This window comes from Leiobunum rupestre, chromosome 1 (genome assembly GCF_980474605.1).
Source record: "Leiobunum rupestre chromosome 1, qqLeiRupe1.1.hap1, whole genome shotgun sequence".
NCBI classification, from domain to species: domain Eukaryota; kingdom Metazoa; phylum Arthropoda; class Arachnida; order Opiliones; family Sclerosomatidae; genus Leiobunum; species Leiobunum rupestre.
The window spans coordinates 86,336,410-86,352,579 of NC_143384.1; the positions used below are offsets into that span (position 1 = coordinate 86,336,410).

The window sequence follows — 16,170 nt, forward strand, 5'->3', positions numbered from 1 at the left end:
TCTCCTTTACCCCCTTCGCGGGATTCTCCCGAGAGGGAACGCTGGACGCTTATTGAATCGTTGCGGCGGAAAGGGGGGATGCGCGGGGGAGGGCAAAGATTCGAAAAACGCCTTCAGCCGTTTGGAGGGAATATCTTACGTCTGTCGGAATCGTCGGAACAGGGCTGTCTTTTCAACCGTTCCTCGCGCGGTTACCGTTACCGCGGCAGTACTCGCCTTTCTAACAGTTTGGGAAGTCTAATTGTTTTCGTATTGGGCCACGAAAAAGGATTACATTCTCAAAAGCGGTGTGTTTTTCACATTCGGGGAGTGAGAATTTATTCAGTATAAAATGCGTTTCGAGATTTCTTATCAATTTAATAATATATCGAAAACTTAAAAAAAAAACAAACCAGCGATTGTTGTGGAGAAACAGAAATTAACTTTTGAATATTCTTCGACGAGCGTAATTTTTTCAATTAATTCCGCATTAAATGGATGTTTGGGAAGATACCAAGAGCCTCGCACACAGACTCAAAATCGAAAGGTAATTTTTACGCACTTTTTGTTACCGCGTTACGTTCGAGTATGATGCTTTTGAGGTAATTAGAGACCAATAATTAATCGTCGTAATTAGTAAATGAAATTATAACTAAAATAAATTATGTGACAATATAATTCAAATATCAAGTTAAAAATTAGTAGTTTTCATTCGAAGTTATTTAAAATATATAAAAAGGTAAATTAATAATTTGGATGACATTTTGGTCTTTAAATTATAAGTGTCTTAGCCGATAAAAGTTTAAATTTAATATTTTTGTCTGCCGGTAATAAGTATAATAGAACCGTTATTTTGATACAGGACTATTTTGTTTCAAACGAAACAATACTTGATAAATCACTACGCGAACTTATAAAAAATATATCCCCTGTTATGTGTTTTTGTAAAATGTTAACATCGCGTAAATCGGTAAAAGAGATTTATACAAGTAATATTCCATCTTGTAAAAAGAGCGTTTGAAATGAAACGGTCCTCACGCTTATCGGCACGTGCGTTTTCATGTGACAGCCAGCAGCGTCACGCGGCGAGGGGGGGCGGAAAGGGGTGGAACAGGGCGGGGCGTCTGGGATGGCGCGCTCGCCGCCCCCCCCCCTCGCGAAGGACCTTGGGGTTCGCGCTTTATTTTTCGGCATTTTCCTCTCTCGCGCCGCCGCGCGGGAAAAAGCGTGACGTAAGAGATTGATTTTCTGCGAGCGCGAAATTAGCGCCATCTCGAAGCGAGATTGGGAACTGCGGAAAAGGGCCACAAAATTTGATAAATCGGAAATCCGTGGAGCTTTTCGACGAATTATCAATGTTTTAACGCGTCGAGTCGGAAGATACTCTCATTACTCTGTTTAACGATTCTTTATCTCGGGAACGCTACAGCGATGACCTGAAATAAATCCGTTTTAAAAGATTGTTATCCGTGATCGGCCTATTTCAATTTATGGACCAGAATATTTATTTTCCAGTTCAAATTAAAGAGTGCAAAGAGAACTAAAATCAAGGAGTAGATACTGTTTAAAATGAGCTCTAAACGTCCACGTTTACGATGGATTTCACATTTACGCGACCAGGTTTAACAGAAGCTATAGATGATTTATGATATTTACGTTTAAAACCAGTCGTTAGCAGACGAATTTTTATTTAGTTCATCCTCCATTCAAAGGAATAGAAAAATCGTCTGCTAAGGGGTTACCACAGGTCGGGGGAAACCCGAGAAAGTCGGGTAATTTAAAAATAGGCCTAAAAGGTCAGAGAAGGACCAGGGAGCTTCAAACTTTGAAAACTAACCAAGTTTGTAGGCGTTGCAATACATTTTTATTACTTAAAATTTAACCTATATGCGAATATTCTTTAACTTCTGATGAAAGCAAAATATAAAGTAAAATTGTGATCTTAAACTGGTCAGGGAAAAGTTAAGCTATAAATATTGTGGTAACCATGTTCTAATACCGCGTATAACCTGTTTTTGACATATCTAGCGCCGGTTAGCGATGCGTTACGCGGAGGCTGACTTTATTGTGTTGTTTTCAAAGCGTAGAAATTTCAAATTTAAGCTCTTCAAATATTAGTACTCGAAAGTTGAGGGGTAAGTCACTCTCGGATGACCTGTACACCGAGTTCGCGTACTTGGTACTGTTAAAGGTACGGTTTTTTATGAGTTCACGAACTGTTATTAGCACAGTCAGAGGTACGACAGTGTACACCGAGTTCGCGGAGTGACCAACCCCTTGTTGAAAGTTTACTAAGCGGAAGCAATAGTTTTCGAACGTCTAGGCAGTTTATATTCCTCTTCTTTATTTTCTTTGGCAGCACTTCGCTGGAGATGCGATGTCACTCAGTTCAATATTTCGCAAAGAGACCTACTTATAAACGTATAGTATAGTGTTACGTAGTAATACCACTTATGGTATTACTGACTAATCGGGTTTGACATAACACGGCGTAAACGTAAATCTTGGCGATAAACCACGCCCCCTTTTCTATGATTAACATTAGGGCAACCGTAGTTTTCCTTTAGACATTCCAAATGTATACATATAATTCCCTGAAATAATGGCTATAAAAGTCGCTCGATGACTTAGGCCTAAGGTGGTGCCTTGAGTGATTAGCCTAGCTGATCATTATTAACTTTATAATCTCTTTCATAATTTCAATGTTGAATTAATAAATGGCAAAATAGTTGGTAGAGGAATTTCAATAGACCATTCTATAAAATCCGAGCTAAACCGGCCAAACTAAATCACTGTAGGACTAGCAACTTTCATTATTCTTTGGTTTTAAGAATTTTGCTTATGTTCCGTCCTTATTCGGGCTAAACATATTACATTTATTTAGTTATATTTTGTTGACCAGCCAACCAGTGTGGCGTGTTTGCCAGATAAAAGATAATAATGAGCCGCCCTGGTTTATGTAAAATCGGTACAAAAAGTAACAAAATGCTTCAGCCAGACTTCAGAAGCTAGATCATACCTTTTTTAGACAGGGGGTTACGAGTATAAACAAATAAAAAACCACGATATTCGATTTGTGATAGAAAATATGTATCATGTAAAATGAAAAGAAACATATTCGACGCTTGACTTGTTATTTCCATATTTCCCGTTTGAGTGGCCATCGTCAGCTCGAGTCGGTCACTATATATATATTATAGGAATCAAAAATAATATCCTTGAAGTCCGTGTATTCGTAGGAAAAATGTCAATAAACTGACCACTTCTTATAACCCACTTATGATTTTGGCTAACCCTAACCCGAAACAATACTATAATAAACAACCTATTAGACTACTTAAATAAGGAGCTTAATAATTATTGCTCTCGTATGAATAATTTTAATTAATAATTTACTAGATCGCGTATTTTAAAATACGCGTTGATAAAAAATCCATCGAAGCCGTGTTTATAATCTCTCACGGATTTTCTACAAAATGCTTTAAGCCTTTGAAGTTTCGTTATCTCCCCCGAAGATAACGAAATCGAAATTTGCCTATTATTCTAATTGCTGTGTCACTTCACGATAAACTGACGGCTTTGACGTCAATGCCGTCACTGTTCGAAAAGAGCCGGCTTTGAATTCTACCTTCGACGAACAATTACTGGACCCGAAACCAAATGCCGCGCTCGGTGCTTTTACGGCATCGCCGCCTGTAGCGCCGTAGTGTCAAGTATTGGAAAGATTTCTATCCAAACACGTGCCCAATATTAGCGGACGACGTTAGCTCGTCAGTGTCGTCAATTCCTTCACCTTTATTTATATTTTGACTAGACATTTTTATATTTATAATCTATTTAAACCTTCACGCAAACTATATGGACAAAAACATTAAAGCGAGCTTCCTATTTAAATTAATTAAATCATTAGCCTTTCATTTTTATTCCAATAACCCGGCCACCTGTTTAAAACATTAAAAGTCGCTTGACCACTTGGGCCTAAGGTGGTGCCTTCGGTATAAACCAAGCTGATTATTCTTAGAGCGTTAGGTGGGGTTGACTCGTTTCACAGGAAATTCGACCAGGAGTTTAAAAGGAATATGTTATTATTTGTATGCCCCCCCCCTTGACCTTCGAAATTAAAGGCGGTTATGTCGGGGTCAGCGTTTATTTTCCCTTTAAAAACAGTATTCGACAACAGTTCAAAGTTTGAAATATTTGATAATCGCTCAATTTTTCTTAAAAAAATTTATAATAAACCGCCCCGCCGCGTATTACCCCCTTAAGCCTAGAATTTAAAGAATTCAAATTATGGAGACCCCACGTGGCGTGGCGCACGTGAGATATTTGCGCCTTTTAAAAATAGGTCCCCGGAGACGCGGATAATTATAGCGGAACGACGGCTGGCTCTGCTCTCTCGCTCTCGGCAACCACGTGCCAGGAAATCAGATCGCGCCATCGCGTGACCGACGCCGGAAGCTCCCCGGGATTATCAGTCGAGACAGTTCATCCCTTCTTTGTCTCCGGGGGAAAGTACCGGCCCTACACGTGACCAGGGTCTGTTTGTCTAGGTCGAGAGCACGCTCGTGTGGGAGGCAGAAATGAAAGGGTACGGACTCTCGAGTTTCTCCTGAAATTCAAAACGTTACACGCGTTTAACCTTTACAAAGTACGCTTAATAAGAGTAGAACTAATTTGAATGGTTGGTTTTCTCTTGCAGAACTTTGAATTTCACGACGATGGCTCATGAGGAGGACGATTACAACAGTTACTCCCAGAAGAAAATAGCCAGGGTAAATATTTACTATTCTCTAAAATAGTCGATTCATCGATTTTTCTTTGGAAGCATATTCGCGATGTGGCGCCCTCGGTTAGCCGAAAAAACGAAGCTACAATATTAATAAAATATAATACAATATTTACTAAGTTAATAATTTATGAATATAATTCGCAAAAGCCGGTAGTAATAATAATAATAATAATAACGTTAGGCCTAAGTCATCGAGCGACTTTTAAAGCCATTAGCGTGGTCTTTACACATATCTCACCCCTGATTAAAGCAACTGTCAGCTTTATCATTGCCACCTGTATTATGAAAAGGCCCGTGTTATTAGAGATGGCCATGAATCTATCCGATTCTTCGAAAAAAGCGACTTTAGTGGAGAGCGTGGTGCCATCTATTAGACTATCAATGGCAAAGGAAGCTAAAATACAAAATAGCGAAACAATAACGTCGTCAGAGAACCATTGTAGAGTATTATAATTAAACAACTCATACTCTACTTAGTAGACTTAAACCATAATTATATATCTCATATAAAATTTTAATTAAAAAGTACTATAATTTAAGTTATAGTCAAATTTACAAACGAGCCAATCAACGCGAAGGGTACCTATAAGTACCCGCCTTTTGGGTCAAAATGTAGCTTAACTATCTTGTTTTGATTACGACGACGATAGCGACATCTGTTGAAAAAAGAGCTATTTCACGTCGAGCCGACACTTGCTTTAATCGCATAGCGGTTAGTGGACTGTATTGTCCCATCTACTCTAAAAAAAATTATAATAATTCGCATAAGCTTGTTTGGTGTGTAAATTTTTTAGGCAGGGCAATTTCTAGAATGACAACACATTTCCGGTTTCTCAGTCGGTCGGTTAGCAATGAATTTAGATTAGTTTCGGATTTAAACTCTCTGGTGTGCATTTTGATCAATATCAACTAATCTAATAATATCTGACAAAGAGAGTACCCGAGGTGTTTATCGCTGATTTTGTTCAAATATGAGGTATGGAATTTTCCAAAAGGAGACGTTGCACTACCCATTCGATTTGCCATGGCAACCGAAAATTGATTTGACCACTTAAAACAAAAATCAGATTTTTTCCTTATTTTCCCAAAAAGTGTTACAATTTTACTACAAAAATGTTCCAATTTGCCTAAACTTGATGAAATTTACCTAAATGTGGTTCAAATGACCTATTTCGTGATTTTAAAAATTTTCAAACATTTTCGTACCGATAAAATCCCATGCTTTTTTAAATGGATATTTTTTTAAGTGGTCAAAAACATTTTCGGTTTTCATGGCAAATCGAATGGGTAGTGCAACGTCTCCTTTCGGGATTTTACTTTTTCATATAAGCTTCGAGCTTAGGAAATATAACGCCATCTACCTTAATAACCGTTAACTAAATATGTGAAGAAATAGCAAACAACTTTTGAATTTCTAAGTTTTTCGGTTAAACTTTCACTTGTCACACAGAGATAATTTTGAACGAGCAGACAGCTTTCACACATTCAATTTAAAACTCGGTCGGTAGGCGGCGATACTTATGACCAAAATTTAAACTACGCACGAAGCCTATAGGTCTACACCACGCCCGACTTTGAACAAAATCGGCGATAAACACCTTGTCAGTGTAAATACGGATAATCTGATCAGATCAAAGAATATAAAGCCCCAGGAATGGAAGGATTGATATTATTTTCCGCGTGTTTTGGTTGCGCTGGAAACTTCCGGCAAAGCAAATCAGAGTAACCGGAAACGGTTAATTCAACCCGGTCTCTCTTTAAAAACGAGAGGCGCAAATGTTCCACTAAACGGAGATACACCTTCCATTCCTGGGGCTTTATATTCTTTGATCAGATCAAAGAAAGGGAAAGTTATCAGTTTAAAACAGGAGTATGAGAAATGGGAAGCCATTGTAATTGTAAGCGAACTGACGCGTCTTCTTTGACCTCTAGGATCCAATGTCGCATCGAATCATCGAGAAGCGTCGTCGAGACCGCATGAACAACTGCCTGGCGGACTTGAGCCGGCTGATTCCCGCCACTTACTTGAAAAAGGTAAACTGGCCATACTCCAGGACAAGCGCTCTCTCGTGTCGCGTCCTGAGGCGGACGCCGTATTCCTAACACTCTCTCTCTGTTACCAATTGCAGGGCCGTGGCAGGATCGAGAAAACGGAAATCATAGAAATGGCCACGAAACACTTGCGCCATCTACAGGCGCACGCTTGCAAGGATCCAGGTAAATTGATTCATATCACACATCACCAAAGGGGTTGAACCCAAAGAATTAAATCCTTCAATATGATTTAATTTATTGAATTACATTTCAATCCGAAATAATGCCAGAGTACGATTTACCGAATTAATCAAATTTTTTATTTTAAATTATGTTTCGAAATAATGGTCGTTGTTTAGACGCATTAAACGACTTTCAAATGAAAAATTCCATCTATCGTCGGTAATCGGAACTATTTACAACTACGAAATGTGACGTCGTATGGACTATTTAGAACTACCAAATCTGACGTCATATGGACTATTTAGAACTACCAAATCTGACGTCATATGGACTATATAGTTCCGTTTTAAGCCGATAGATGGGGTACTTCGTGTGAAATTCATTTTTCCATTTTTGGAAAGGCGCGCGCATTGTTTTCGGATTGTCTTGTAGCCCCTCGAATAAATATTTCAAAATTTACTAATCAAAAAAACCTTTTTATAAAAACTAACCAATAATTTAGTAATGGTCCCCAATTAAGAAATTTTAGTACGAGGCATAATGTCAGAATCTTTATAAGCTTAGTAGGCGTTTAAAACAAAAATGTTTAGTCGGTTTTTAAACGTTCCAAGATAGGACAAAAAAATTTATCGTTTCACCTTTCTATTGAACTAACTTGATCAAGTCGTATTAATTCAATATTAAGGTGCAGAGGACTCTTGGCTTTAGTCCCACCACCTGATATCTCTTCTTCGATCGTGTTCGACAGTTGGTTACGGTTGTAAACAGAGAAGCTCGATTTAAATGCATTTCCTACTGGGTTGTCTGATTCAAATCCGTTTGATTGAAAAAATCGTTTAATTCAAAAAATCGTTTGACTTCTTGACAAGTTGATTATCAATTCACCTTAAAAATCAAAGAAATAAATATTTATTAAAATTAAAAGTCCGATTTCAATTAAATAAACGATCTTATCACAACATATCAACAACCCTAATTTTTAACTTCGTCATTCAAATCCCCCAATCATTTAAATTATCTTGTTAGGGCTTAACAATGAACCTCTTTGTCGTTTTTTAAATTGAGGCTAGTAAGTCAATTTTTCAACACCACCATCTGCAGTTTCTATAAGATTCGTGCTAGATAAAATCGCGCCATCTGTATTAATAATTGGCCACTAAAAATAGGGGAAATAGCAGACGCTTTTTAGATTTTATAATTTTAAACGATAACTTAGTGAAATGGGGTGATTTGTGTTTGGAGGTCAAGGGCACCACTTTAGTTAAATCTTTGGTTGATAATTTACAAAGTATTTGTAATTGGCCTTTGCAGTTTACATAAAGCCACTTAGCGGTCAACACGAGAAGCTTGTCAACTGCTGAATTTTCCTCTGCTAAGCAGAAGCTTTGGGAGTTTCGCCTCCTTAGCAGACGAAAACCCAGTGGTTTATGAACTTCTCACGTTGCCCGCCACGTGGTACTCTGTTAATTGAAAAGGCTAATTGAGTTGCTTCGACGATAGAAATATCAACATTATTTAACAAATTGCTTAGATTTGACATGATGGGTTAATCATCATTAAGAGCATTACCCGAGGTTTACAATATATCTCCTACGCGAGTAGTATCATTCAGGGCCACGTATCTCGGCTACTTAACTGGTATTATTTCCGGTTCCTAGGTGGGACGTTTGACTTAGGCGGGCGTACTTCGGTTTCTCTGTCTCCCTCCGCGCGAAAACGTAGGCCAAACCCGGAGAACTCGGTACACGCAAGCAGTATCAGGAAGGCGCGATTGCAGGACATTTCGGTGTGGCGTTTTCTTTCTCTTTCTGTAGCAACCTGCGAAGTGTCGCTGCAGCAACAGCAACGCGACGAAGCGCACACTAGCAGGATGGACGACGCCCGGCGCCAGGAGGAAGTGGCGGCCCAGAGGCAAAGGGAACAGCACCGGCTCGGCTTCCAAGAGTGCAGCTCCGAAACGGTTCGTTTCCTGGTCGAAGCGGAAGGATTTTATCCTGGACAAGGAGTGTGTCTCAGACTCTTACACCACTTGCAACAGCATTACGATAAATTGGTGCAAGGTGAGTCATCTTTCTTCTGGTCATTTTTGCTTGTTCCAGTTAGTGTTTCCAACATATTCTTAGATATCACTTATTAGCTGACCTTAGCAAATAATTATGATAAATCAAATATCAGTTAATCCCCCATTACGTTCAAATATTAGATTAGTTTATTGAGACAAAATGAACACCGGATAGTTTAAAATGACATTGAAGGTTGCACGCTTCTGACCAAAATTGCGTTAATTATCCCGCTAGCTTCTGACTAAATCTGGTTAGACTTAAAATTGATCTACCAAGTTTGCGCCCACCTGAATAAATCAACGTAGAACATAAAATTTATTTCTTATAAATATAATTGCATAATCAATCATAATCATACCTTATAGTAAGCATCAATTTTCAATAGGGGCATGGATGTTTTTGGATACTGTCGTAGGCTAAATTTAAAAACGTCACAGGCGGGTACTTCAATGGCGTCGGAAGATGCAAGCTTTTGGGCTGATTTGATTTTTTAAGAGGAGAGAGCTTATTGTTAAGAGCTTGAGGGGATTACGAGCAACCCCTAATTTTGATCTGAACACTATGAGAAATGCATTTGTAGTTTTAGTTTCTGCCTTTTTGCTCCAAATATATGTCCTAATACTCGACTTTTAATTTGTGTTTAGGAATGTGTTACATGGCGGGTGACCACCACGGTGACCACCACGGCGATCACCACGGCGACCATCGCGACCAGTCGCAAATGACGAACGGTCACGGCCACCAAGAGGACAGCCACATGTTGCAACTGGACTGCAACTCTAACCAAAGTTTGTGCGAAAGTTACGCGAAACAGACTAATTCCTTGAACTCGCAAATGAACGTTGGTGGACACTCGAGGTCGTTGAAACGGTCGTCGAGCCAAATGTCCGACTGTCCTTCCAATTCTGTTGAGGTGTTAAGGCTCAACAATCTAGCCACAGGTAACCGCCGATATTCGCACGTTCAACCACGCGCAGGCCTATTTTTAAACTGGAAGGTATTGTGTGTGCTTGTCGTCTTTCCCGTACAACAGTTTTGATCTAGGAGCAACAAACACAAGGAGAACGCAGCTAGCCTTTAAACACGAATTTTCTTCTTCCGACGGCAGCAGGGGCTAAAGCGTCTAACCAATAAAAACTGAAGTATTCAAGAAATTGCGCGATTTTTGACGGGCTGCGTTCTCCTTGTGTGGGGTGCTGTGTTTATTGCTCCTAGGTATTGATAAGAACTACCACAATTCACTACACCTACCTGTTCATTGGTCTCTTCTTACGGGCTGCTCCTACGCCGGAAGCTTATAGAACATCTCTTATGAAAGTGTTCATATACCCATACTGAATATGCTATTCGCTTGAAACGTGTACGTTGATTTTTGTCTAAACACGTTTTAGACGAAAAAATGTTGCGGGATATTTAAAATATGGCTTATTAATAACTGGGCTGTCACAGCACCATTAAAACCTAGAATTCCTTGAAAAAATCAAAGAATTTTAAAAATTAGCGTTCAAGTCAGGGAATTTTAAATAAGAGTGTAATTATAGGAAGACATTGAAAATATACGAACCACTAAACAACATAGGAAGCATATACAATATAATAATAATAATAATCAGCTAGGCTTATACCCTTGGCACCACCTTAGGCCTAAGTCATCGAGCGACTTTTGAAGCCATGAATTCAGGTGGCCGGGTTACAATGTGTAGGAGGGTGGTAGCAAGCCCTTCATGCCACGCGAGCCAACAGCTCCCTACACTATAGGAAACATTATACAATATAGGTAACTGCTCAGTCTTGATTCGGTCTACGAATCCGTGTTTTGGTCCAGTTGTAAACTACCTCGAGCTTACGAAGGCGCGCGTTTCATTTTAATGACCAAGATGTATACTTCTCTTGTAGGAAATATATTATAAGCTTCTGGGGACGGACAGTGTTCCGAAAATGTGTGGTAAATAAGGTTGTGGTATAAAATGCAAAACGTGGTAGTTAAATTAATCGCGCAAAATTAAATAGCGTCACATGATCTACTTTTTTTTGTAATGAAAATCATGCTGGAATATTTTTCACCAGCTTTTGAATGAATTTCATAATTTACCAAAAGATTAACTATATACCAATAGTCCAATATACATAGTTAAATACCAAAATCTATTATTGATCAATGGAATGAGCACTATTTATAAAACAAAATTGTCTTTATAATATATACTAAAAAATACAACAGGAGCTTTAAAATGCACAAACACGTTCTAACAACAAAGTCAAATCTTAATTTATTATTTAGTTACATTACTAAATTTTGAAGAAGTCGAGAGTATAATCTTAATAGGGAAGGTCATGCTTCCCTCTAAACTCACTGGTGTCGCGACAGTCACTCTAGAGCGTGAAAGAAAAATCCTAATTATCATCCTGCTGCGTGATGTGTAGTAATATCGTTGCAAGATTTAGCCGGATATGCTACTTTGTTCTAGACTGTCGCGCCCCCAGCGAGGAGCGTCCCCCTGTTGTACTTCCTTTTAGTCCATTTTAACTTTCGTATATTTAGGTTATAGTAAAAAATTCGGATTAATAGTAAATTAATTGTGAATTAATTGAATAGAAAACACGCAACGACTTGAGGGTTTTTTTCCCTTTGGTAAATTTCAGTATTTACGCGAAGTGTCTAGCTTTGGATTGATACCTGTTGCCCAATTTCTTTAAAATAATGAATATTCTTTCCACCTTTGTATCGCCTCTCTCGCTTGTAGATAGACTAGGTTCCGTCAGCGTCCGCACCGACGAAGAGATAGACGATGACCATTCCATTATCGGTGGAAACTACGCCTCCAACGCGGCAGCCATCGACCGACCCGTTTCGGCCACGTCGCCAAGGCTTCACCCGCTGTTGCCGGTGAACGGGCCCTCCAGGAGTCATTTAAGGGACATCCTCAACCAGGACTCGTGTCCGGCCAGTTACGAGCGGAAAAGGATCCGTAGCAACAGTATCGACAGTGCCAGGTCTTGCCAAACCACCACCGGAGTCGTGTCCAGTCACGCCGGATACCCGCCTTCGGAGATGTATTCCAATAGGTAGGATTGTCTTGGATTTCGTACAAAAGATCTCTCTTTTATTAATAGTTTCCTTTCCTTGATTTATCTAGAACGGCCGAAGAAGTATACAAATTCAAGAACAACATCAAGGAACGTTTCCGAGCGGACATTCTGCACCACAATTTCGATTCCACGACGGCCCCTTCGTCGCACGAATGTATGGTACCTCCATCCGGTTCCAGTAGCAACCACGACAATTACTCCAAGTTACCGACTGGAGAATCCTTCGGGATATCTCGTATGTTTCCTTCCATGAACGCCGGAAATGGTCCCAGCGAGCGTTCCTTCGCCACGTTGAACGGATTCGGGTCTTTCGGCGTCAACGGTGACCTGGCCGTCAAAATCCCCTCCGAAGCGACTAGGACGACCAGGAAAGACTCGATACGACACGAGGAATCCGGAAACGCCTGCGCCGGAAACGGAGGGGAACACCGCTCCAGCCGGAGCAGTAGCTGCGGCTCCAACCCCAGCCCCAACTCCATGTCCTCGAACTGTTTCGCCAACCAAACGGGCGCTTCGAACGGGACGCGTACCTCATCCGGAGCCGATGGCAGCAAATGCGCGAGCAGCGTCGGACATAGCTCCACTTCCGGTTACAGCACGTCTGGGGAAGGTTCTTCCACAGTCAGCACCCGCGACAAAACCACCAGGAATTCGTCTCTGTCCTCGGGGTCACCCGTCCCTTCATCTCGCAACCACACGGGAGAACACTCCCCCAATTGCGGTCTCTTGAAGATCGAAGACCATCCCCACCAGTCGCCCAATTCGTCGAGCCAAAGTCCGCGACCGGAAGTTCCGATCTCATTAGTTCCCATATTCGCCCTGCACCCCAAAGGTACTTTCTACATCCCTCTTCATCTGGACTCGGCCACGTTGACGCCTCTCTTAAGGGACAAACCGTACCTCTTGGAACGAGAGGACAGCTTGCCCTTGCATCCGGTCAACATTTCCGTCTGCTTCTCCTCTCCTTGCAAGGACACGAGGCACGAAAACGCGGTGTTGTCCAACTGGAAAGCCAAAACGGAACGCCACTCCGCCTACGAGGTCTACCGAGAACGAATGTATTAGGTTGGGATCCTCAATCGGGAGCTTACCCCCCCCTTTAACCAAGAACGTATTTAGGTAAATGAGGACGTACAGGCAAGTATTATTACCGAAACTGATTGAAGTTCGTTATTCAAATTGAAACCGCTACGCCATCTGTCAGGGCTTTTTCTCGACTCAATAATTGAAAATCTACCAACTATTTTTTATATAAATTATATCGTTAAACTTAGTTTTAATTAAAGTTATAAGAAATAAATTAGAAGTAAAATTTAATTTACTAGTTATACACGTTTTAACTATAGATAAAAGAAAACGCGCTGACGAACGTTACTAGATGGCACGGTTTAAAACAAGCTAGAGGGTCTGATAAGATAGACTCGTACGTTATCTCGTAAACTAAATACGTTCTTTCTACTGCCTTTGTTGCCTTAAAAAAACTTAACGGGTTCAATGAATTCCCCAAGGGGCTTTCAAGTATTTTTATTTTCAATAAGCCTTGACCTTGAGTGAAAATACGTCGTAAACGAGGTTTAAAGCCCCTTTAAGGACTAAATGAAGATTCTTGGCATAGTCTCACCAGTGATGATGTTGTTACGTAGTAGTGACGTCACACTAGTAGCGTTAACAGTGCTTTTTTAAAACCGTCAAGTTCTTCCTCATGGAGAAATAAAATGGAGGTAATGGAACTGGTGGTACTTAATAGTATTAATCTTCTAATTGTTGATATCCAAAGATATAATTCACCTCTTACTCTCAACAAAATGTATTAACAATATTTGAAATCTATCAGATTGATTTAGAAATCGTATCTTAATTTAAAATAATATTTAACTAACATTACATTCAATCCGTTAAAATTAATCCCATTCACCAAAAACATTCGCAACTGAAATGTAAAATATTTCACGATGCCATTAGAGAAATTTTTCGCTGAAGGTAAAGTGATAAAGACAAACCATTGAAAGGATCATTGGATCGAATCATTAGTCAATTGAATGACTTAAAACAATACGTGACTGTTAAACACTTTTCATTGTTCATTAATGGTCACACGTTGATTTCTTTTTAGAAATAAAACTAGGGTGATATTGTTATAATCATACGAAATATCTAACAAATCGTTATACTAATATTGTATATTTTATTGTAAATAAAAAATTGTTTCTTAAAGAAAATTTTATTTTATCTGTGTATATACCTGTGCAGGATTGGTAGAGCAAAAGAGGGGCCGCAGACGAGGCTTAACTGAGACCTCTGGACGGAACATCCTGTATGTGACGTTTCGAACCACGTGACCACCATTGAAATATACAGGCGGAAGTAAGGAAACGGATGTTCCGTCCAAATGCAGAGTTGCCAGGTAAAAATGTTAATTTTCGGCCCCCCAACTTTCAATATGGGTCTATTAGGACGTCGATTAATTTACAATACAATCGCACCGAGCGGGTATATATCGTATTGATTGATCCAATTTAAACTAGACGTGGTGTGATTGGTAACAGCGGATGCGCAAAGTTACTACACTTTTATCTTAGTTAAATGATGGAGAAGCTTATAAAATAAAAACAATTCTAAAACAGTAAATTTAAGTTTATCAAAACGTATATTTTGTAAAAAATCGAGTTATTGCCAACTGCATTATGATAAGGCCCTTGTTATTAGAGATGGCAACGAATCTATTCTTCGAAAAAATGACTTTCGTGGAGAGCGTGGAGCCATATATTAATGGGAACGGAAGCTAAAATTCCAAATAGCGAAATATAAATTATAAATGTAGCAAGACATCCTTACAATAAAAATCATCATAAATGAAACTAAGCTAAATCTCTGCGGGGGTATGGTCTTTGTTACTAATTCTACTATTGTTTGTACATATTTCATTTCTCGATGTCTTGACGTGATGGGTCTCAGACCTTTTGTTAAGGAAATAAAGAACTAAAGAAGGTTATAAATTCTGACACACACTGCCACCTATTAGTTTTATAAAGACGTGATTTTCATTACAAAATTAATATAGTTATATAAATAATGTATTATATTTACCTTAAAAAAGCAATTTTTGAGCATCGTCAAACAGAAACCCAAGTTTCTAGCACGCACTACGGTGCTAAACAACAGTACAAGCATTAAAACAACAAAAAATCTTGCAGTACAAAAGCCGAACGGTAGATGGCGTGAAGAGCGCCATTATAACTTAGGGTTGCGAAGCCGCAGCTTATAAGGAGCGCGTCAAAATTTCTAAGATTAATTCAAAAAGCAATGATTTTAGAGGAACTAACTGATGATGTCGGAAATATACAGCTATATATACAAGATGTCTATAAAGAGTATTAAAGGCCTAGGTTTTTTTCTGCCTGTCCCCCTTTAAATTAACTTATGTCGTTAGTGGAGCACAAATACCATGGTGGTAGGCCCTGAACATGTTGGCCTAATTTAAAGGGGGATAACTAGGCAGAAGAAAACCTAGGCCTTTAACGAATCTTTTGGTACATGAAACGTCTATAAAGAGTATTAACGAATCTTTTGGTACACGAAAATGATTATCAAAGTAAGAAGCCTAGGTTCTTTCCATTAACCAGAGCGGGGGCAAAAACAATATTATAAGCACATACCTTGTTAAAGCAAAAGTCGGCCCCATCATTGCCTACGTTATTTTTGATTGGGTCTATGTATCGAAGATGGCTATGGTTGCTCAGATCGCTGGGAAGGTGCTTCCACCTAGTATCGACTTTCAAAAACGTTTTATCGTTTATATTCAAGTCGACAATTACGTGTTTGCCGAAACGTTAATCCAAGCGAGGTCGAATGAGCACGTGATTACAAATAGTCTTTTCTGATACGTGATTACGAATACCCAATGACCTAAAAGCGTGCTTTTGGGCCACGCCATATAGGTAAATTGTGCTGGGAAATGTGCCTAATCAACTTGTTTAATTTGCACGGTGGCGACAACTGTCGAGCGAGACTGCAACTACACTAGAGCCAACA

At 39.5% G+C, this 16,170-nt stretch overlaps 2 protein-coding genes across 3 annotated transcripts in view; both read left to right on the forward strand.

Annotated features, from left to right (window-relative positions):
* Positions 1 to 16,170, forward strand: part of LOC149968657 (uncharacterized) — a 365,051-nt gene that overhangs the window by 177,889 nt on the left and 170,992 nt on the right. The gene's annotated exons all lie outside the window — the stretch shown is intronic.
* Positions 149 to 14,291, forward strand: cwo (transcription factor cwo). Of its 2 annotated transcripts, none has more exons than XM_090154937.1 (8): positions 149 to 526; positions 4,679 to 4,751; positions 6,701 to 6,802; positions 6,898 to 6,985; positions 8,800 to 9,045; positions 9,693 to 9,989; positions 11,793 to 12,114; positions 12,186 to 14,291. In XM_090154937.1, exons 1-8 carry the CDS (start codon positions 474 to 476, stop codon positions 13,201 to 13,203), a joined length of 2,199 nt encoding a protein of 732 aa, XP_090011063.1. In that variant the 5' UTR covers positions 149 to 473; the 3' UTR covers positions 13,204 to 14,291. The 2 variants fall into 2 exon arrangements, with proteins under 2 accessions (XP_090011063.1, XP_090011071.1); XM_090154945.1 differs by lacking the exon at positions 149 to 526 and adding an exon at positions 4,399 to 4,567.